Genomic DNA, 22548 nt, shown 5'->3' on the forward strand with positions numbered 1-22548 from the left:
GCTTTACGTTATTAAAAAATATCGTACAGCCCCGCAAAAACCGACACTGATTTGCCAACCCAGAAATTGCTTCATTTATCAAATATATTATAATCGACGATGAATCTTCCCCCACAATTTCTTCCACCGAGCCACACGCTGAAGAAATTTCAATGTCCGCGTGAATTCTGAGGGGGGGATTGGACAAGAAATTGTTCAGAAGTTCTTCGTCAATTATCTTAAAAATATGAACGGGAAAAAGTAAAAATCAGAGACCTCTTTATAAATGTTTTCTGATTTGTGCATCTCGTAGCATTAAGAGACGCAACATTCATGCTGAGAGCTCCTAATCTTTCTCTAACGAAGTTCCGCTCCCGTTCCCTCGCCGTTCTTTCTGCTGTTGACATGGCCGCCGCTGCGAGACTCGAGCGACCTCACCACCACCACCAGCACGTCGTCGTCATGCGCCACGGCGACCGCCTCGACAACATCGACCGGTTGTGGCCGTCCACGACCCCCAGGCCATGGGACCCTCCATTGGCCGAGGTCGGCCAGGCCAGGGCGTTCGAGACGGCCAAGGGCCTCCCTGCCCAGCTCGGCTTCCCGATCCACCGGGTCGTCGTGTCCCCGTTCCGGAGGTGCGTCGACACCGCTCTCGGGCTGATTGCCGGTCTCTCGGCCCCGGACGAGGACCCCGATGCAGTGACCGGCGACGGCGGCATCGACCCATCAAAAGTCAAGGTCCGTTGGTCCCTCTCTCTCTCTCTCTCTCTCCTGTTCAACTTAACTCGTTTGGTCATATATCCATATATCAAATGATGCCTAGCTTGTGGTCCTTAGGACATGTTAACCTGTGTTACGACACGTTTTCTGTTTTTGCAGGTATCTATAGAGTACGGATTGGGGGAGTTGTTCAACAACATAGCCATCAGACATCCTCCTCCTTGTCCTGAAGATCATGCGGATTGGGGATTCAACATTCCTGAAATCGAAGCCTTGATTCCACTAGACGCTTTGGACAATACAGTAAAGCCAGTGTTCAGTAAGGTACAAAATATATATATTTTTAAAAATGTTTAACAAAAATATAATTTAAAAAAAAGAAATTGTCAATAATGGGATTTGTTTTTTCCTTGATTGTATATGATTAAAGTTTGATTTTTGTAGCTGCCGCAATGGGGAGAGACAGAGCCAAAGGCAAAGGAGAGATATCTCCACACCATTCATTCTCTTGCCGATAGATACCCTTCAGAAAATTTGCTGCTCATCGGTCATGGTATGCTTCTAACTTTATCTTTCAATTTTTCCGAAAATTTCTCATCCATATTGTTACATGCAATTAGATTGAAAGCTATAAAGCTTAGGTATATCACACCAAGAACTTATCCATTGATGATATATTGCCCGAATAACTTCGCACCGGAAGATCTTAGTGAAGCAAACATACTCAAACGGTCATCAGGCTTCATGTACCGGAATCTTCCCTTCACTTTTATGCAGGGGAAGCCGTGAAGGTCGCGGTCTCGACACATCTAGAGGACGGAGCGAGATTCAATATCAGGATGGATTATCGTGGGTACGCACGGTTAAGAAGGCAAGTTGTCCGAAACGGCGATATGTTCGAGGTCGGGGAGTTCAAGCTTCTCGGGAACCATGGCCAGACCGGCATCAAGTGCTTGCCGAGGTTGCCGATGTGATCAGTACACTTCACGTTCGACGTTGCACGAGTTGTCGTATTACATAAGATAGAGGGCAAAAAGATCTTCGGTCTCATGATTCGGTTTCGTTGTTAATTCTTTCATATGTTAGGGGGGGATTCTTTTGCCAATTGGGCGGGACTATTTGTTACTGCGTTATCTTCTTTTTTTTCGACATTGAATGTGATATGTTCTTTAATCTAATTTGCTTCTTCAGTCGGTCCATGTTAGTCTCGGGTCATCATAGAGTCAAATTAAAAAATCAGTTAATAAATTAGACCACCAATCAAAAAATTGTTCCAACGATAAGCCCGGCCCGAAAGTTGTTGGGCCGGAGTTTCCAAGAGAGATAAGGATGACAAGGGAGTTGGCCCAAACCGAATACATTCCGGGTCGGTCTAGCCAAACTTTTTAAAATTTGCTCTCATTTTTCGGTTTTCTAACCATCTACTTTTTGATTTATCAAATTTAGGAGATCTAAAGCATGCAAAATCCTCTTGTTAATAACTCCAATTTTTTTTTAACTTTTCCAACTGTCAAATTTTGATCTATCCCCTTTCGAAGATCTAAGCATGGCATCAAAATTAGGTAATTAACGAGCTTTTAAAGATGAGCAACTAAAAAGCGACGAGCAATTCTATACAATTTGTTGATTTTGCAGAAAATGCATAGAGTTATAGATGCACATAAGTCTGGGGAAATTTTTCTTGCCAATAAAAAGAGAAATTCTGTGTCCTCTAACGATAAAATTCATTTCACTACTAAAAAATGAAAATAATCATTCAAACGTCGTCGCTTGGACTTTGGATGGAGTAGGCGGTCAAAGGGTCAACGCGACGGGTCATTGCTTACAATTGTCAAGCAAAGCTTGTTTTTGTGCCTTTCCGCGAAGGAGAGTTCGGGTAAAGGGAGTTAAAAATAATAATAAATAAATAAATAAATTGCATAGAAATATTTGGGAAGAGTAAAAAAAAAGTCATGATTCTAAATTCTTTTAAGCAAACTGCAGGAGGATACAATATACCAAAAATTTAATATTGATGTAACGGCCGATCCGATAAGGGCGGAAAGCGGTCGTCGGAGTTGGAGAGCCCGAATAAGAAGGCGCTTCTGGCGGGCTTCTAAGATGGTGAAAAGGTCGGGAATAAATCGAATTGTGTATCAAATAGGGAGAGAGAGCAATTCTAAAATATATATTTGAAAATTGAAATTAACTTACGGATGCGTCTTTTCACGTAACAGCAATGCTTGGCTTTAGCACATGAGCAAAAGCTAACAAAATTTCAGTGAGTTAAATTCAAGGCGTCTTAATCGAGATATGTGAGGGATGAATGTCGGGGATGGAGAAACGTGTAGAATCCGTCGCACGTGGAAGAATATGCTTAGGTAGCTTCTTCGGGAAGTTCACCTCGTTTTATAATGTCATCCGAAACTGCATAGAGTCTAAGATCTTGTCGGGAAACATCACGTGACCACGATGAAACATCCACCACAATTTCTTAGGTCATTGTTCATTCTACTAAGGTTTGAAAACTTTTTTGGTTCTTTTTCCAAAGCCAAAGCGCGTCTCCTAATCAACCCGTCTCCACCAAGTGATGCTCTAAAGAGATTTCCCATCTTTTAGCCACATTTTTACAATTTTTTTTAAATCATTCCGGAATCAATACGCCGCGTGTATTTTTTTGATTAAGGTTATTATCACGGAAAGTCCCGAATTAATACAGATGTGACAAATTTACTTTAAATTAATTTTTTGACTTCGAAAAACTCTAAGCTGTGATAAATTTATCTCAAACTAATTTTTGACCACCAAAAAAATCTCAAGCTAGTGCAATTGTGACAAAATTACCTTATGTTATTAGATTATTATCATGAAAAACTCCAAACCGATACACTTATATTAAACGAAGAGTAAAAATTTCAAATTAATGCACCCGTCAACTGTCATGTGTCATCCGATTCAGTAATTTGATGGAAAGTTTAACGGAAACTAGCGGAAAGTAAATTTATCATAAGTGTACCACTTTTGGGGAGTTTTTAGTTGTTAAAAAATTAGCTTGGGATAAATTATGATAGATATATTAATTTGAGATTTTTTTTTTGGTATTATAACCATTTAATTGATTGCAGCAGAAATTGTTCGGAAGGCACCTGCAGATAGTAAAGAACCTTATAAAATGTAATATGGAAATCAAAACACAATGCCTCCCCACTTACATGTACGAACATCTGTGCCTCTCCTAAGGCTAAGAGAGAGAATTTATGGAGCGAACTCCCAAATTCTCTCTATCGAAGTTCCTCTCCCACTGCCTCGCCATTTTCACTCCTGCGAATATGGCCACCGTCAGACCCGAGCAACCTCGCCGCGACCAACACGTCATCGTCATACGCCACGGCGACCGCCTCGACAACATCGACCCATCGTGGCCGTCCACGGCCCTCAGGCCATGGGACCCTCCGTTGGCAGAGATCGGCAGGGCCAGGGCGGTCTAGACGGCCGAGCGACTCCCCGACCAGCTTGGCTTCCCGATCCACCGGGTTGTCGTGTCTCCGTTCCGAAGATGCGTCGACACTGCTCTCGGACTGATTGACGTTCGCTCGGCTGCGGACAAGAGCCCCCCCGATGTCACGATAAGCGACAGTGGCATTGACCCGTCAAAGTTCAAGGTCCAGGAGTCCGTCTTTCACATTCATCTGAAATTGTTTAGTCATATGTGATTTAATTAATGATGCCTAGGTTTTCGCTACTCACTATTCGTATAAAATAGTGGTTAACGAAGTTACTTTTGGCAGGTATCTATAGAGTTTGGATTGGGTGAGTTGTTCAACGACATAGCGATCAGACATCATCCTCCTAATCCTGCAGATCATGGGGCTTGGGGATTCAACATTCCTAAGATTGAAGCCTTGATTCCGGCAGAAACGTTGGATCATACAGTGTCATTATCCCATGTTTTATCCCATGATAGTGATCACACTGAACAACTTAAACGTTTGGAAATCACATTACACATTTAGTCAAAATTCAGGACCACCCGTGTCATTATCCCACGTTTTATCTCAATTGAGAGGATTCCCGACCTCGTCTAGTGTGTAATGGACTATCAAAGTTTCATTTTTTTGTAGCTGCCACAATGGGGAGAGACCGAGCCAATGGCAAGAGATAGATATCTCCACACTATTCGTTCTCTTGCCGATAGATACCCTTCAGAAAATTTGCCACTCATCACTCATGGTAAGCTCCACCATGCAATTAGATTGAAAGCTGTAATGATTAGGTTTATTACAACAAGAACATTCGACAAAAGATTATAAGTATTTTGCCCGCTTACACAATCCATATGATTACTGTTTGGTGAAATTCTTTTTCCGGAAGAAGATCTTTTCCGACAATCGCATATCACGCCAATAATTCCATGCTATAAGTTCTAAGTAAAGCTAACGTAATCAAACAATCATGGGGCTTCACGTATCGGAATGGTCCCTTCACGTTTATGCAGGGGAGGCAGTGAAGTTCGCGGTCTTGACACATTTGGGGAACGCCGGCAAATTCAAGATTAAGATGGATTACTGCGGATATACATAGCTTAAAAGATAGATCTTTCAAAATGGCGAATCATCCGCAGCCGGCGGGTTCGAGCTTGTCGGGGAATTATGGCGAAACCGGCATCCAGTGCTTGCCGAGGACGCCGACGTGAACGATACCTCACGTGGAACGTCGCTCAAGTTTTCCTAAATACAATTGATGGGCGGCAAAAGAGCTTGGTTTTTATGAGTTTCGTATCTTTGTTGACTCTTTCATTATATAATGTTAAGACTCGTAGTGGAAATATTACGAGACGACGAATCTTCCACCACAATTTCTTGGAGACCCGTGTCGAGCGGAGTTGCAATTGACAGTAGACGAAATTGCTGGGAAGGCACGAACAGATTGGACAGAACCTTCCTGCGAAACTGTTATTTTTTTTCATGTCTCGAGTTTGAATTTCTACAGAGATAAATATGCAAGATTTGAAAGAAGACAAAAGTTAAGGTTGCTTTTTACCTCCTCCTTGTAGAAGCGGCACAAGCAGTCAAAGCTATCATCTAAAACCCACGTAGAATATTTTGTGAGCCCCGTCAAAGAAAATTTGTTGACTTCTTCAGTAGGGCACACAAAATAAAGTTGTGGAGTTCTGCTTTTTTGCTTCAGACGACGGATTAAAGCCGCCGTACGAGAACCTGCAGAGAAGTCCTCTTTCAGCGTGACCCTTCGAACATCAGACGCTTTCTTCGTGAGTTTATTATATCCGCTTGGGAGTTATTTTATTTATAAACACTTATGCTACGTTAGGTCGTTGGAATTTCTGATCAGAATAGGATTAGATAGGATAGGATAAAAAATCTAAGGATTTGGTCATATCCTATCCATCATTTGATGAACTACGAATTTAAAGTCGGATATTCTCATATCCTATCCTATCCCGCATTTGGTAGAAACTCTATATCAATATAAATGACATATATGCCCTATGTGATGCTATGAAATATTCCGATCTTATTACTATAAAAATAATGTTCTCATACACACAAAAAAAACTTGAAAATGTACACATTTTATTAAATTTTCAAACCTCTTTGCAAAAAAAATAAATAAAATGAAAATATAAACAAATAAGACAAGAAAGTTAGCTCTTATATGACGGATAAGAGAAATCCTATTCGACCTTATCCTACCCCCTCCCCTAAGATTTTTTCATTCGGGTTATATCCCTTTATATCCGACATTATATTATCCGGAACACCTACCAAACACGGGATATGATAAAACATATCATATCCCGAGTTTTATACGGACGACCAAGCGCAGTCTTAGAATTTGGGTATAATTTAGATACGGAAAACACAAGCGTATTGAGCGATTGTAATTCCAATTCTTCAATTATAATGTATTATTCGTATTGGCACTCTCGTAAATGTAGGTACCGATATTCGGACCGAATTACGTCATCTCCGGTATCCTTTATCATTTCTCGTTATTGTTCTGTGCTTTTACATTGACTTATTTGCAAGATCCTGGTTAGTTTCCGCGCGTTAGTATTACAATAGAAACTTTGCTGAAAGATAGTAAAAGAAACTTCAAATTTTTTTCATTTTCCTTGCCATTCTCTTGACGTACGTAACGAGTTTAAGTTGATACACGGTCACATGACGAGGACAAAATTGATTCCTTAAATTGAGGAAAAACATTATCAAGTTGGGGAAAGAATTTTAGTTCCGAAATTCGAATTTAAATTTAAATTTGGAGAATGGCGGAAGAGATCAAGTTTTGGATGGATAAACCTTATCTTTAGCAAAGGCTCTCCTCCTCAGTCCACATTGCTTGGAAACCGCCGGTTCTCTTTTGCTTTTTCTTCTTATATTTGCACAAGACAGAGACAGACGAAACGGGGTCGATGATGCTTCGACGGACTCCCGACTTTTGCCCAACCGAGGAACTCGACAACTCCGTGTTGATGTCATCCGTTCTAGTTTTGTTGTTCCGACGAAGTATTGAGGATTTGGGTGTAACCCTTCATAAGATATCTCTGGCAAATTTTACTTTTGTCGTGATTGAACTCTTCGTTTACGTCGTGACGTATCATGTCGTGTCATTGTATTTGCGAAATCCGAGTCGCATGACAGCGATTTTTGAAAAAATGGTATTTTGCGCACCCCCTCTTTCGATTCAACCCGGACCGATAATGGATGTTTCAGGATAAAATTAGTGAGGTGGCTGGTGGCGGCTCTAGCCTTTCATCGACTTTCAATCTTCATGAATCTTTTAGGCTCAAAGAGCCTCTCCTCGTCTCATGCGTGGAGGGCCGACATCAAGTTAATTGTTTGGCAAGAAAATATTAGACTCCGTTTGTTTTATTAAAAACAAATTCTACAAAAAAGTTCTTCGAATTTTCGGGCGTTTGGTTCACACGAAATAAACCATTGAAGAAAAAATATATATTTTTCATCGTTGGAAACAAAAATATCCAAAAGTGGAAAAATAATTTCCTCTAAAAAAAGGAATCATTTTCCATCTCTTTCCTCCTCCACGTACCTTTTTTTTTCCTTCTTCCTCTGCCGGTCGACGGCCAATCTAAATAGCACCGATATCGATACGGGACACGCGACACGACACGACACAAAAATAAATAAACAATAAAAATAACTCTCTCCCTCTGCCCTCCGGCTCGTTCGCTCTCTCTGCTCCGCCGCACACGAAGGCCGTTCCTCGCTCAGGCGCTGGCCGCCCACTACCGCTCTCATGGCCCGAGACGCTCTTCCTCCCCCCTTCCCCTGCCGTTCTCTGCCCTTTGGATCTGCTTTTCCCCGCCCCCCTCTCCTCATCGACTCGCGTGTCGCTGGCGTTGACCACGTGTCGGATCTTCGACTCGCGTGTCCCTGGCGTGCTCGCGAAATATCGGAGTTCGTGTTGAACCCCGTCAAATTTCGAGTACAGCCATAAGAGCATCGTCAAGAATTGAGTATAATTCAAGAAGTTTCCCCAGAGCGATCGAAACAATTTGCGCCGCCGTGCCGACATTATACGGCGGGTTAGATAATGTCCGGACCGGCTTTCGCGCATCATCTCAATCGGCCCATTTCTTCGGGCGATCTTAAGAGCACGCATTCTCTCACGCGGGCTCAGCACGTTCGGAATTTTTTCTTCCTTTTTTTTTTTTTTAATAAATGCTCCCGATAAGGCAGGAAGATGACAGGAAGATTAACATGCTCGTCTGTCACCAACATCTGATTAAAATTTGATCAAGAAAACGTGTGATGAGTAATTGGTCAAGACCTCGGTTCTTCGTGAGACAAAAGTCTCGCTAAAAGGAGTCAGTTGCTTCGAGAGGCTCGAGCTGTGTCTAAACCGTGTTGCTGCTGATGTCAATTGTCGTAAATGTCCTCAAGATTTCTCCATAAACTCACTTTCTCGTCGTCAAACCCTTGATTAATTTACTAAATTCGAACACTTTACGAGGCTTCAGATCGGTCCTTTTCGTGAAAAAAAAGAGAGGATATTATTTGGAAAATATTATCTTAATAATTATTTATAGCACTTAAAATAATTAGTCGATGGGAAATATTTTCATTATCGATAATAATCTATAACCAAATAATTTCGTAGACGACAAATATTTTGTATTCATTCGTTGAAACTTGTAAGTGCAGCAAACGATTCTTCACAAGGGCGCGTAAAAGAAACTTCGCATTTGCTTAGGCCACGTTGCCACAAATGCCTAATGGGAAAATGGGAAATTTCGTTTTTTTTTTATTAATCAAGACTCGATATTTATCTGAGGAAGGACAAATTTTCGCTTAGCTCCTATAAATATTGCCCCCTTGGCTGAATCTGGACTCACGCTTTAACTTCGCCTGATCTCGCTCTGCTTTCACGAAATCGCCCTTCTCTTCGCTTTCTCTCCTCATCCTCCCTCTCGCTCCCTAAGCGCACAGCCCTCACCGCCCTTAACTCGCCGGTTGCAATGTCGCAGCTGATCGTCAGACCCGAGCAATGCCAACACGTCCTCGTCATGCGCCACGGCGAGCGCGCCGACGACGGCGCCGACAAGTCATGGTGGACCATGGTCCCCAACCCTTGGGACGCTCCGTTGACCGATGCTGGCCGGGCCAGGGCGCTCGAAACTGGCAGGAAACTCCGGGACCAGCTGGGGTTCCCGATCCACCGGGTCGTCGTGTCACCTTTCCGACGGTGCGTCGAGACCGCGCAGCAGCTGATCAGCGGTCTCTCTGCAGTGGACGCCGGAAACCTGGACAATGGGAATTCCGCCGACTCATCGGCATCGCGAATCAAGGTCTAGTACTCTCTCCTCATCCCCATCCGTTCCGATAACGGAAATAAAGCTATTGCTCAAAAGTAAAACTAGGCTGACACATGTTGATCACGTCGAACCGCTTTGCTTTCGATTTTTCCTTTTTTTTCGGACGCAGTATGTTCTTTCCGTTTTGACTTTCAGCCCATATTTCGAAGAGCTTTTTTCACATGAAGAACAACAAATTCGAGTTGCTGATCTATCAAATGGCCAGTCCGATAGCCTTTTCTTTTATAGCTTTTTTCAGGTATCCATAGAGTATGGAATGTGTGAGATGATGAACGACGTCGCATTATGGTACCATCCCACGGATCGCGGTTCATGGGGATTCGACATGAAAGAGCTCGAGGCTTCCTTTCCGACGGGCGTCGTAGACTCCAAACCGCACCGGGTGTTCAAGGAGGTACGAGGTTTTCTTCTTCTTCTTCTTCTTCTTGTTCCTTTTTTTTTTTACGTGGAACACGGCCTGTGTGTATAATTGAAGCTTCGATGATGTCTTCCATAACTGCAATTTGCATCAAATAGTCATAACTAAAGCTAATCGCGCATGGCTGGAGTTTTTGTTTCTTTTAAAGTGGGATTAGAATGTGGAAGCGACATTGTTTTACTATGCGAATTATCAGGTTTCCCTAAAATCACTACCCTTTGCGACGTTTTCACAAGTTAAGTGCTTTGTTTTGTTTTTTTGTTTTTTGTTTTTTTTTTTTTTGCTATACAACTTAGGTTTACGTCCATCATAAACGAGACTGAAAAGAATTTACCCTTGAAGGTTGTAAGTTTTAAGCATGTGTAATTGCATGGTCTAATTTGGAGTATATCTAAATTGGTGTAGCTGCCACAATGGGGAGAGAGCGAATCCGGGGCAAAAGATCGATACCTGCTCACTATTCACTCCCTCGTTGACAAATACCCTGAAGAGAATCTGCTGTTCGTCACTCATGGTAAAGCTTCAATTTTGGCACTTCACTTCTCTCTTTGTAATCAATTTAATCAAAATTCAAACCCATATGACGTAGAATACACACATGACTGGTCCTGTCAAACGGGTGGGTCGAGTCGGATTGAGTCGGGTTTGTGTCGGATCATAAATAATCCAACACAAATTAACTCATATAACCCACTTATGATAAATTTATTGTAATGCAAGTTTCATGACCTATACGATGTAGGGTATACACATGGCTAACTTTAAAAGATGACATGGTATTGGCTAAATTAAGTGTTTTTACGATACATAAAAGCTGTAGACATGTGGTGATTGCACCCTTCCCCCGTGATAATGGCACGGAAAGTGAAGGGGCGTCCTTATGTCTCGGCATGTTCCTAAACCAGCTTCAACTGCAGGGGAAGGGGTGAAGGTCCCGGCCTCGACATATTGGAGGGAGGCAAGAGGACACAAAATAAGACCGGACTATTTCGGATACGCGCATCTCAAAAGGCAAATCGTTCGAAATGGCAATTTGTTCACCGCTTATAAATTCAAGATAGCCACAAACCCTGATGAAACCGGCATCAACCGCGAGCCGCTGCGACACGCATGAACTAGTGTTTGATCTTTCAGTACGTGACGGAGCATTGGGAGGGTTTATGTTGCTTTCTATGTTGGTTTTGTCATGTCTCGACCGCCATCAAAATTATTCTCAGCCATCTCTTCCTCCCCACGTGCATGATCATCGTCTCTCTATGTCCTGTAATCGATTACTCGAGTGCCGGAGCTGCGCCATCGCTTGAGCTCCCAAGACTGCATGCGAAGTCAGACAAAGGCTTCAAGAAAGTGCTGTAGTTTAGATCTGCTCTTCTTGTTAATCCATTTCTGATTATTCCATTGGAGCTAGTATTTCATCATGGGATGAGCTATGTCCACCACAAATTTGACATGTTTAATCGCGGCAAGCATTCGTGGAATGTAATGTGGTTCTCCTTAGATTCCTGCTATGATGCGCTTCATAGCTCATCGAGACGGCATTATCCATGGATCGGTGGGACCGATTCCATGGATCCACCCAGGAACCCGATCGGATCGGTAGTTCGGTTTTCGGATGGATACATGGAACGAGCGAGTGGTTCACGATTTGCATTTTATAGAACCGGTCTCTAGCAGGCGGTTTTCAATTCTAGGGTGGGAACCACCCATTCTGAAACCGATCACCTCTAGTTCATGATTAAGATAGCATCCTCAAACATTACGGTTTTGTACAAGGCTTTTGTTTATTGTGGCAAACATATGATAAAAATCCTAGTTTATAGAAATCATTTGAGTGACGCGTGAATAAATTGCAACCTATATAGGATCAAATAGCTTCTTTTTTTTTTTTTTTAAAGAAAAATCTTCATTTCATATCAAAGAGACATACATCACTTAAAATAAAAATGAAAATCCCACAAAACAGGTAAATCTGAAAAGTATATAAACTTGGTACGGACTATAGAAACTTGCTTATTCCTCAAGGACAGATCTATCATAATATCTAAGCGGAACCGGCGGCCGATCACTCGAATCTCGCATCATCACTTCACACACCGAAAAATCCCTTTCCAATAGCTACAAATTTGCCAAAAGGCGGTGCGTGCCTGGGTTCGACATCCCCAGCTCCATCACTATACAGAAATAAGAACAATACAAATAAGTTGAGAAAGTACAAAAAACGTATTGTAAATCCCAGACCTATATCTAGATTGGGATAAAATGGCACTCAAATCTAGTTCTAACTATAGATTAAGAGAAAATAGCTATAAAAAAAAATACCCGTTGATCACAAAATTACTTTCAGATAATCCAATTGACAGGGAAAAAAAGCTTCGAAAACTTGCGGAGTGCTCGACAATCTACAAAATGCATCTGAAGCCGAAGCGAGCGAGCAGATACGAAGAGAGCGGATCCTTTCGAAACACTCATACTTCGATCGTCAGAGCTCACTTTTGTAGAAGATGTCGATCGCTCGTCCCCAAAATTGACGAATAGAGGGATGGGAAGATCAAAAAAATATGGACTAGAGGGAGAGGGGAAGGGAGGGAGAGAGAGGGTCGGCGACAAAGCTGCAGGAGAAAAAAAAAAAACTTCAGAGAGGAGGTGGCGGCTGGGGGGAAACTCCAGAGGAAGAAAAGTTTCGGCTGCTAGATGACAAAATAGCCAGTGTTGAATGGTCTACATTTGGCAACACTTCGAGTACTTTTTTTTTTTGGTCAGATTACATGCAGTACTTTGGCTGCATGGGAACAACCGAACAAGAAACAAGGCCCGTTCACTTTTTTTTTTTTTGGGTCAGAAGACTCGTTCACTTTGGTTTTAGGATTTAATTATGCTTTCGTGACGGGTTTTAGAACTTCTAATGCACATATCCCTTCTAATTATTTGCTATTTATTTTTTGTAGCTCAGAATAAACGGTTTTTTTTTGGTAAATAAATTATTATGCATATGGGATAGTAAATAAAGGATAGTCACATAATTATTTTCCTTTACGAAATCATTTTCTAGATTATAGTAATTTGATCGATGTTCTAATATACATGCTAGTCAACCCTAAATTTGTAGGTGAAATTATTTTAGGCTGACGCCTCGTAAATTAATAAAAACGTGCGATTGTTTTACTGGTAAATACTCCTATAGTCGGAAAAACTTCTAGCTAGCTGAACATTGGAAAGAAGTTTTGATTTTGATAATGATTATTTAATGAGGCAAGATTAGTTTTCGAAATCAAAAAATTATTGATGTGAGGTTAGTGCAAGTACACTTCTTAAACAAGTGCCCCATATCTATAGATATTCAATAAAAGTCTACCACGATTTAGGCTCCGTTTGTTTCATAGAAAATGAAAGATTTCTATAAAACATTTTCCAAAAAGGCAAAATAACAATATTTTTTTATGTTCGGCTAAAACCTGAAAATGAATAGGAATATATTTACCGCTATTTTGTATGAAAATCTGATTTGATTTTCCTAGGAAAAATTACCAAAAAATAGAATTTTGATTTAATTTAATTTTCTTTTTTTCTTCTTCCTCTATCGGTGGCGGCCACAGGCAAGGGACAAGCTCGCCCCTCTCCTATCCGAGTCGTAAGCAACTGTAACTCTTTGTGTTTGATCATACTGTGCTTGCTATCGCTCTCTCCTGTGGCTCTTCGTCTTCAATCATACTGTACTTGGTGTCGCTCTCCCTCATAATTGCTCAGGTGTGAGTCTAGAGCTTTGCGACGTGCTAAGAGCTGAAAGCTTCTGAATTCTAGCGGTGAGCATAGTTTCAAGGTATGCAGGGTAGGTTTCAAGTTTCAAAAATTAGGGAACCTGTTTCGACATGTAGATGGAACCTGGAACCTGTAATAAGTTTTTGTGATTTTTTTTCTTATATCTCTTTGCACAATCCTACAGTATTCCATGACATCCTATGATGAGTGTGTAATTAGAAACCACTAATTTGAGCTTCCATTTTCAGCCATATTTATGACTGATTACTTTATTATTGTTTATTGTTTCACATTTATTTGTAAGTCTCAATACGAGTTGTAGTCAGTGGATTATAGCAGCAAATTTTAATCATTAAATATAATAATTTACTACAATCATTTAATTAAGAATACAGATGAAATCTCTCTAAACCTTGTAACCAACTCTGAAACATGTGATAAGGTAGATTCCAGTTTACAGGGTAAGTTTCAAGTTTCAAAAACTGAGTAATTTATTTCAATGGGTAAGTTTGGGTTTCAAGGGAACCTATACAGAACCTAGAGCCTCTCACACTTACTGAATTCATCCTAATTCGAGCGAATTTGACGGGTCATCAAGGCAGTCTTGGGACATGATTTTGGTGTTTGCAATCGAATTATTACACTTTGAGCTGGGGATTGATGGGAGAAGGCGAGGCGAGCGAGTTGTCTCCGAGGAACTACCAATCGACCATTAGCATCCCCATCACCACCTCACATTTCGTAAAAATAAAGCTTCAAGTGCTCGCTGGAGAGGACGGATCGAACATGATGCGAACTGAAACTGGGATGACCAACTGGAACATAGAATTGTTTGTATTTTGTGGTTTTTAATAATGGTTTTTTCGTGGCTTTCGGCTTTTGTCTGACCACTCTCCCTCTAGTCTTATATTTCATTGGAATATGCTTAAGTGACAATTTTTTTTATCTACTATAAGATTGACAACATATTACAAGTTGTTTGTGAAATAGAAAGGATTCAAGTTTTAAGATTGAATTATGGAGGGATAACAACGGTAGAAGTCCTAAAACCTTTGTCAATCGGTCAATTTAGTTCCGAAACTTCTTCTTTGCTATTTGAATTGTAGAACTTGTCGCCCTTCTTTACATAATCCTTCTATTTACTCTTAAGAAGCACCAACACTCTTCGGAAGCCTCCGCGTCGTGTCGGACACTCTTCTATATGCGATCGACGTGTGATCGGTGCTTCGGACATGCTAGCGACCCGCAAGTCCAGCATCCCGACATGCCGTTTCGACATACACGGGATCAATATTAAGCATTTTTAATAAATTAGAAGTCAAAAATAAATTTATTAAAAATATATATACTTAAGTAATATATGCAACCACCCCAACATCAATATACCCAGCCAGTCCCAAAAAATCTTAATCGTGAATTTCTAATAGAAGAAGAAAAAAAAAAAACACTCACATCAGATGTTTTTATATATGCATGATAATGCATACATAAAAATATACATTTAATACACAAAGTGTCGGAATTTTCTATTTTTTTTATAAATGAAATGCCTGCATATCGTGTCGTGTCCCAACGTGTCATAATTTTCTATTTTTTTTAGATGAACCCCTCAGTAGGGTGACAGCGAAGGCAATGAGCCCTTTTTGGAAGCCTATTATGGGGGGCTGCCACCCTCGCATGAGCGACCGAGGGCCCTTGCCCTCGACTGGCAGTCATGGTGACCGCCGCCGCATCAAGTGAGGACTGACCCCCTCGCGAGGCCACCAGCAACGGCGGAAGGGGTCTCCTAACCCCGCTAGCAACGAAGGAAGGACAACATGCTAGATTAGCTTCAGCGTTTAAGTTCAACTTGTTTTATGACCCCAAAAAAGGACCCCCAAAAAAAAAAAAAACAGAAGAAGTCAACCTTTGTTTTTTCTTTACAGCCCCGCAAAAACCGACACTGATTTGCCAACCCAAAAGTTGGTTCATTTATCAAAGATATTATAATCGACGATGAATCTTCCCCCACAATTTCTTCCACCGAGCTACACGCCGAAGAAATTTCAATGTCCGCGTGATTTCTGGGGGGGCTTGGACAAGAAATTGTTCGGAAGTTCTTCGTCAATTATCTTAAAAATATGAACAGGAAAAAGTAAAAATCAGAGACCTCTTTATAAATGTATTCTGATTTGTGCCTCTCGTGGCATTAAGAGACGCGACATTTATGCTGAGAGCTCCTAATCTTTCTCTAACGAAGTTCCACTCTCGTTCCCTCGCCCTTCTTTCTGCTGTTGACATGGCCGCCGCGAGACTCGAGCGACCTCACCACCACCAGCACGTTGTCGTCATGCGCCACGGCGACCGCCTCGACAGCGTCGACCGGTTGTGGCCGTCCACAGCCCCCAGGCCATGGGACCCTCCGTTGGCCGAGGTCGGCCGGGCCAGGGCACTCGAGACGGCCAAGGGCCTCCCCGCCCACCTCGGCTTCCCGATCCACCGGGTCGTCGTGTCCCCGTTCCGGAGGTGCGTCGACACCGCTCTCGGGTTGATCGCCGGTCTCTCGGCTGCAGACGAGGCCCCCGATGCGGTGACAGGCGACAACGGCATCGGCACATCAAAAGTCAAGGTCCGTTGGTCTCTCCCTCTCTCTTTCTCTCCCGTTCATCTTAACTCGTTTAGTCATATATTCATATATCAAATGATGCCTAGCTTGTGGTCCTTAGGACATGTTAAACATGTTACGACGCATTTTCTGTTTTTGCAGGTATCTATAGAGTACGGATTGGGGGAGTTGTTCAACAACATAGCAATCAGACATCCTCCTCCTTGTCCTGAAGATCATGCGGATTGGGGATTCAACATTCCTGAAATCGAAGCCTTGATTCCACTAGACGCTTTGGACAATACAGTAAAGTCAGTGTCCAGTAAGGTACAAAAAAAATATTTTTTTAAATGTTTAACAAAAATATAATTAAAAAAAGAAATTTTCAATAATGTGATTTCTTTTTTCCTTGATTGTATATGATTAAAGTTTGATTTTTGTAGCTGCCCCAATGGGGAGAGACTGAGCCGAAGGCAAAGGAGAGATATCTCCACACCATTCATTCTCTTGCCGATAGATACCCTTCAGAAAATTTGCTGCTCATCAGTCATGGTATGCTTCTAACTTTATATTTCAATTTTTCCGAAAATTTCTCATCCATATTGTTACATGCAATTAGATTGAAAGCTATAAAGCTTAGGTATATCACACCAACAACTTCATGCGATAAAAACTTTAAGTGCATGGCCTACTTATCCATTGACGTAATATTGCGCGAATAACTTCGTACCAGAAGATCTTAGTGAAGCAAACATACTCAAACGGTCATCAAGCTTCATGTACTGGAATCTTCCCTTCACTTTATGTAGGGGAAGCTGTGAAGGTCACGGTCTCGACACATCTGGAGGACACCGCGAGATTCAATATCATGATAGATTACTGCGGGTATGCACAGCTAAGAAGGCAAGTTGTCCGAAATGGCGATCTGCTCGAGGCGGGGGAGTTCGAGCTTCTTGGGAACCATGGCCAAACCGGCATCAAGTGCTTGCCGAGGTTGCCGATGTGATCGACACACTTCACGTCCGATGCTGCACTATCTGTCGTATTACATAAGATGGACAGCAAAAAGAGCTTTGGTCTCATGATTCCGTTTCACTGTTAATTCTTTCATATATTAGGGGAATTCTTTTGCCAATTAGGCGGGACTATTTGTGACTGTGTTATCTTCTTTTGTTCCGACATTGAATGTGATATGTTCGTTTCTCTAATTTGCTTCTTCAGTCGGTCCATGTTAGTCTCGGGTCCTCATAGAGTCAAACTAAAAAATCAGCTAATAAATTAGACCACCAATAAAAAAATTTGTTCCAATTATAAGTTCGACCCGAAAGTTGTTGGGCCGGAGTTTCCAAGAGAGATAAGGATGACAAGAGAGTTGGACCAAACCGAACACATTCCGGGTCGGTCTAGCCAAACTTTTTAAAATTTGCTCTCATTTTTCGGTTTTCTAACCATCTACTTTTTGATTTATCAAATTTAGGAGATCTAAAGCATGCAAAATCCTCTTGTTAATAACTCTAATCTGTTTTTTTTTTTTAAAACTTTTCCGACCGTCAAATTTTGATCTATCCGGTTTCGAAGATCTAAGCATGGCATCAAACTTAGGTAATTAACAAGCTTTTAAAGATGAGCAACTAAAAAGCGACGAGCAATTCTGTACAGTTCGTCGATTTTGCGGAAAATGCGTAGAGTATAGATGCCCATGAGTCGACGAAATTTTTCTTGCCAATAAAAAGAGAAATTATGTGTCCTCTGACGATAAAAGTCATTTCACTACTAAAAATTGAAAATAATCATTCAAACGTCGTCGCTTGGACTTTGGATAGACTAGGAGGTCAAAAACTCAACGCGACGGGGTCATTGCTTACAATTGTGAAGCAATGCTTTTTTTTGTCGTGCCTTTCCGCGAAGGAGAGTTCGGTAAAGGGAGTTTAAAAATAATAATAAATAAATAAATTGCATAGAAATATTTGGGAAGAGGAAAAAAATTCATGATTCTAAATTCTTTTAAGCAAACTGCAGTAGGATACAGCATACCAAAAATTCAATATTGATGTAACGGCCCAATCCGATAAGGACGGGGAGCGGTCGTCGGAGTTAAAGGGACTGAATAATGAGTGGTTTCTGACAGGCTTTTAAGATAATGAAGAGGTGAGGAATGAATCGAATTGTGCACTGAACAAGGGAAGAGAGTGCTTCTGAAATATATATATTGGAATTAACTCAAGAATACGTCTTTTCACATAACGACAATGCTTAAAAGTGAATAAAATCTCAATGAGTTAAATTCAAGACGTTACCATTGAGGTATGCGAGGGATAAATGAAATTATTATTGGGTTGTCCATAAAATAAGATGTCGGGAATGGAGAAACGTGTAGAATCCGTCGCACGTGGAAGAATATGCCTAGATAGCTTCTTCGGGAAGTTCACCTCGTTTTATAATGTCATCCGAAACTGCATAGAGTCTAAGATCTTGTCGGGAAACATCACGTGACCACGATGAAACATCCACCACAATTTCTTAGGTCATTGTTCATTCTACTAAGGTTTGAAAACTTTTTTGGTTCTTTTTCCAAAGCCAAAGCGCGTCTCCTCATCAACCCTTCTCCACCAAGTCATGCTCTAAAGAGATTTGCCATCTTTTAGCCACATTTTACAAATTTTTTTTTTAAATCATTTAGGAATCAATACGCCGCATGTATTTTTTGATTAAGGTTATTATCACGGAAAGTCTCGAATTAATACAGGTGTGACAAATTTACTTTAAATTAATTTTTTGACTTCGAAAAACCCTAAAGCGCCATAAATTTATCTTAAACTAATTTTTGACCGCCAAAAAAATCTCAAGCTAGTGCAATTATGACAAAATTACCTTATGTTATTGGATTATTATCATGAAAAACTCCAAACCGATACAATTATATTAAACGGAGAGTAAAAATTTCAAATTGATACACCCGTCAACTGTCATGTGTCATCCGATTCGGTAATATGATGGAAAGTTTAACGGAAACTAATGGAGAGTAAATTTATCATAAGTGTACCACTTTTGGGGAGTTTTTAGTTGTTAAAAAATTAACTTGGGATAAATTATGATAGATATATTAATTTGACATTTTTTTTTGGTATTATAACCATTTAATTGATTGCAGCAGAAATTGTTCGGAAGGCACCTGCAGATAGTAAAAAACCTTATAAAATGTAATAAGGAAATCAAAACACAATGTCTCCCACTTACATGTACGAACATCTGTGCCTCTCCTAAGGCTAAGAGAGAGAATTTATGGAGCGAACTCCCAAATTCTCTCTATCGAAGTTCCTCTCCCACTGCCTCGCCATTTTTACTCCTGCGAATATGGCCACCGTCAGACCCGAACAACCTCGCCGCGACCAACACGTCATCGTCATACGCCACGGCGACCGCCTCGACAACATCGACCCATCGTGGCCGTCCACGGCCCTCAGGCCATGGGACCCTTCGTTGGTAGAGATCGGCCAGGCCAAGGCGGTCTAGACGGCCAAGCGACTCCCCGACCAGCTTGGCTTCCCGATCCACTGGGTTGTCGTGTCTCCGTTCCGAAGATGCGTCGACACCGCTCTCGGACTGATTGACGTTCGCTCGGCTGCTTACAAGAGCCCCGATGTCACGATAAGCGACAGTGGCATTGACCCGTCAAAGTTCAAGGTCCAGGAGTCCGCCTTTCACATTCATCTCAAATTGTTTAGTCATATGTGATTTAATTAATGATGCCTAGGTTTTCGCTACTTACTATTTGTTTAAAATAATGGTCAACACGGTTTCTTTTGGCAGGTATCTATAGAGTTTGGATTGGGTGAGTTGTTCAACAACATAGCAATCAGACATCCTCCTCCTAATCCTGCAGATCATGGGGCTTGGGGATTCAACATTCCCAAGATTGAAGCCTTGATTCCAGCAGATACATTGGATCATACAGTGAAGCCAGTGTTCAACGAGGTACAAAATATTTGCAAAAGTTTGAAGCCCCAGAAAAATTGTTTTTTTTTTTTTTTGTGAATTTCGTTTAACGAGACTAGATTTGGTTAATAGACACGTGTGCCGTGCGGCATGCGGCTCCATGGCAGTGATCACACTGAACAACTTAAACGTTTAGAAATCACATTGTACATTTAGTCAAAATTCGGGACCACTCGTGTCATTATCCCAAGTTTTACCCGAATTGAGATGATTCCCGATCTCGTCTAGTGTGTGATGGACTATCAAAGTTTCATTTTTTTTTGTAGCTGCCAAAATGGGGAGAGGCTGAGCCAAAGGCAAGAGATAGATATCGCCACACTATTCGTTCTCTTGCCGATAGATACCCTTCAGAAAATTTGCCACTCATCACTCATGGTAAGCTCCACCATGCAATTAGATTGAAAGCTGTAATGATTAGGTTTATTACAACAAGAACATTCGACAAAAGATTATAAGTATTTTGCACGCTTACGCAATCCATATGATTCTTGTTTGGTGAAATTCTTTTTCCGGAAGAAGATCTTTTCCGACTATCGCATATCACGCCAATAATTCCATGCTATAAGTTCTAAGTAAAGCTAACGTAATCAAACAATCATGGGGCTTCACGTATCGGAATGGTCCCTTCACGTTTATGCGGGGGAGACAGTGAAATTCGCGGTCTTGACACATTTGGGGAACGCCGGGAGATTCAAGATTAAGATGGATTACTGCGGATACGCACAGCTTAGAAGACAGATCTTTCAAAATGGCGAATCGTCGGTAGCCGGCGGGTTCGAGCTTGTCGGGGAATTATGGCGAAACCGGCATCCAGTGCTTGCCGAGGACGCCGACGTGAACGATACCTCACGTGGAACGTCGCTCAAGTTTTTCTAAATACAAATGATGGGCGGCAAAAGAGCTTGGTTCTTATGAGTTTCGTATCTTTGTTGACTCTTTCATTATATAATATTAAGACTCGTAGTGGAAATGTTACGAGACGACGAATCTTCCACCACAATTTCTTGGAGACCCGTGTCGAGCGGAGTTGCAATTGACAGTAGACGAAATTGCTGGGAAGGCACGAACAGATTGGAAAGAACCTTCCTGCGAAACTGTTACTTTTTTTTTTTTTTTATGTCTCGAGTTTGAATTTTTACGGAGATAAATATGCAAGATTTGACGAGATTTGGCTTCGTGGACTTCTCTTCCGCGTTCTTTTTTTTGGGCGAATAAAAGGAAGGGCATATAAGCTTATGGGGCCCACGGAGTAATAAATGAAAGAAGACAAAAGTTAAGGTTGCTTTTTACCTCCACCTCGTAGAAGCGGCACAAGCAGTCAAGATATCGTCTAAAACCCACGTAGAATATTTTGTGGGCCCCGTCAAAGATAATTTGTTGACTTCTTCAGTAGGGCACACAAAATAATGTTGTGGAGTTCTGCTTTTTTGCTTCGGACGACGCATCAGAGTGATTATTTGTACGGGCTCTTTCGTGGATATATGTATCAATATTCAGATCAAATCACATAATATTTGGTGTCCTTTATCGTTTCTCACTATTTTTCTGTGCTTTTACATTAACTTATTTGCAAGATTCTGATTAGTTTGCGCGCGTTAATATTACAACAGAAACTTTATTGAAAGATAGTAAAAGAAACTTCGAATTTTTTTTTTTCCTTGCCATTCTACTACTGACGTACAGAATGAGTTTAAATAGATACCCGGTCACATGATGAGGACAAAATTGATTCCTTAAATTGAGAAAAACATCATTAAGTTGTGGAAAGACTTTTAGTTCCGAAATTCGAATTTAAATTTAAATTTTGAGAACGGCGGAAGAGATCAAGTTTTGATGGATAAACCTTATCTTTAGCAAAGACTCTCCTCAGTCCTCATTGCTTGGAAACCGCCGGTTCTCTTTTGCTTTTTCTTCTTATATTTGCACAAGACAGAGACAGACGAAACGGGGTCGATGCTTCGACAGACTCCCGACTTTTGCCCAATCCGTTCTATTTTTGTTGTTCCGACGAAGTATTGAGGATTTGGGTGTAACCCTTCATAAGATATCTCTGGCAAATTTTACTCGTCTTGTGATTGAACTCTTCATTTACGTCGTGACGTATCATGTCGTGTCGTGTCGTTGTATTTGCGAAATTCGAGCCGTACGACGACGGTCTTTGAAAAAATGGCATTTTGCACACCCCCTCTTTCGATTCAACCCGAGCCGATAATGGATGTTTCAGGATAAAATTAGTGAGGCGGCTGGTGGCGGCTCTGG

The 22548-nt window shown here is 41.3% G+C and overlaps 1 protein-coding gene across 7 annotated transcripts; it reads left to right on the top strand.

Moving 5' to 3' along the window:
* Positions 1-278: 278 nt before the first annotated feature.
* LOC115731514 lies at positions 279-21197 on the top strand. Of its 7 annotated transcripts, none has more exons than XM_048275867.1 (5): positions 279-720; positions 16456-16620; positions 16737-16845; positions 17103-17151; positions 20979-21197. In XM_048275867.1, exons 1-5 carry the CDS (start codon positions 313-315, stop codon positions 21163-21165), a joined length of 918 nt encoding a protein of 305 aa, XP_048131824.1. In that variant the 5' UTR covers positions 279-312; the 3' UTR covers positions 21166-21197. The 7 variants fall into 7 exon arrangements, with proteins under 7 accessions (XP_048131824.1, XP_048131825.1, XP_048131828.1 ...); XM_048275868.1 differs by lacking the exon at positions 20979-21197 and adding an exon at positions 4317-4343 and having other exon boundaries at positions 279-699; positions 17103-17501; XM_048275872.1 differs by lacking the exon at positions 279-720 and adding an exon at positions 15950-16317.
* The last annotated feature ends 1351 nt before the right edge of the window (positions 21198-22548 follow it).

The sequence above is a fragment of the Rhodamnia argentea genome, chromosome 3 (assembly GCF_020921035.1).
Source record: "Rhodamnia argentea isolate NSW1041297 chromosome 3, ASM2092103v1, whole genome shotgun sequence".
NCBI lineage: Eukaryota > Viridiplantae > Streptophyta > Magnoliopsida > Myrtales > Myrtaceae > Rhodamnia > Rhodamnia argentea.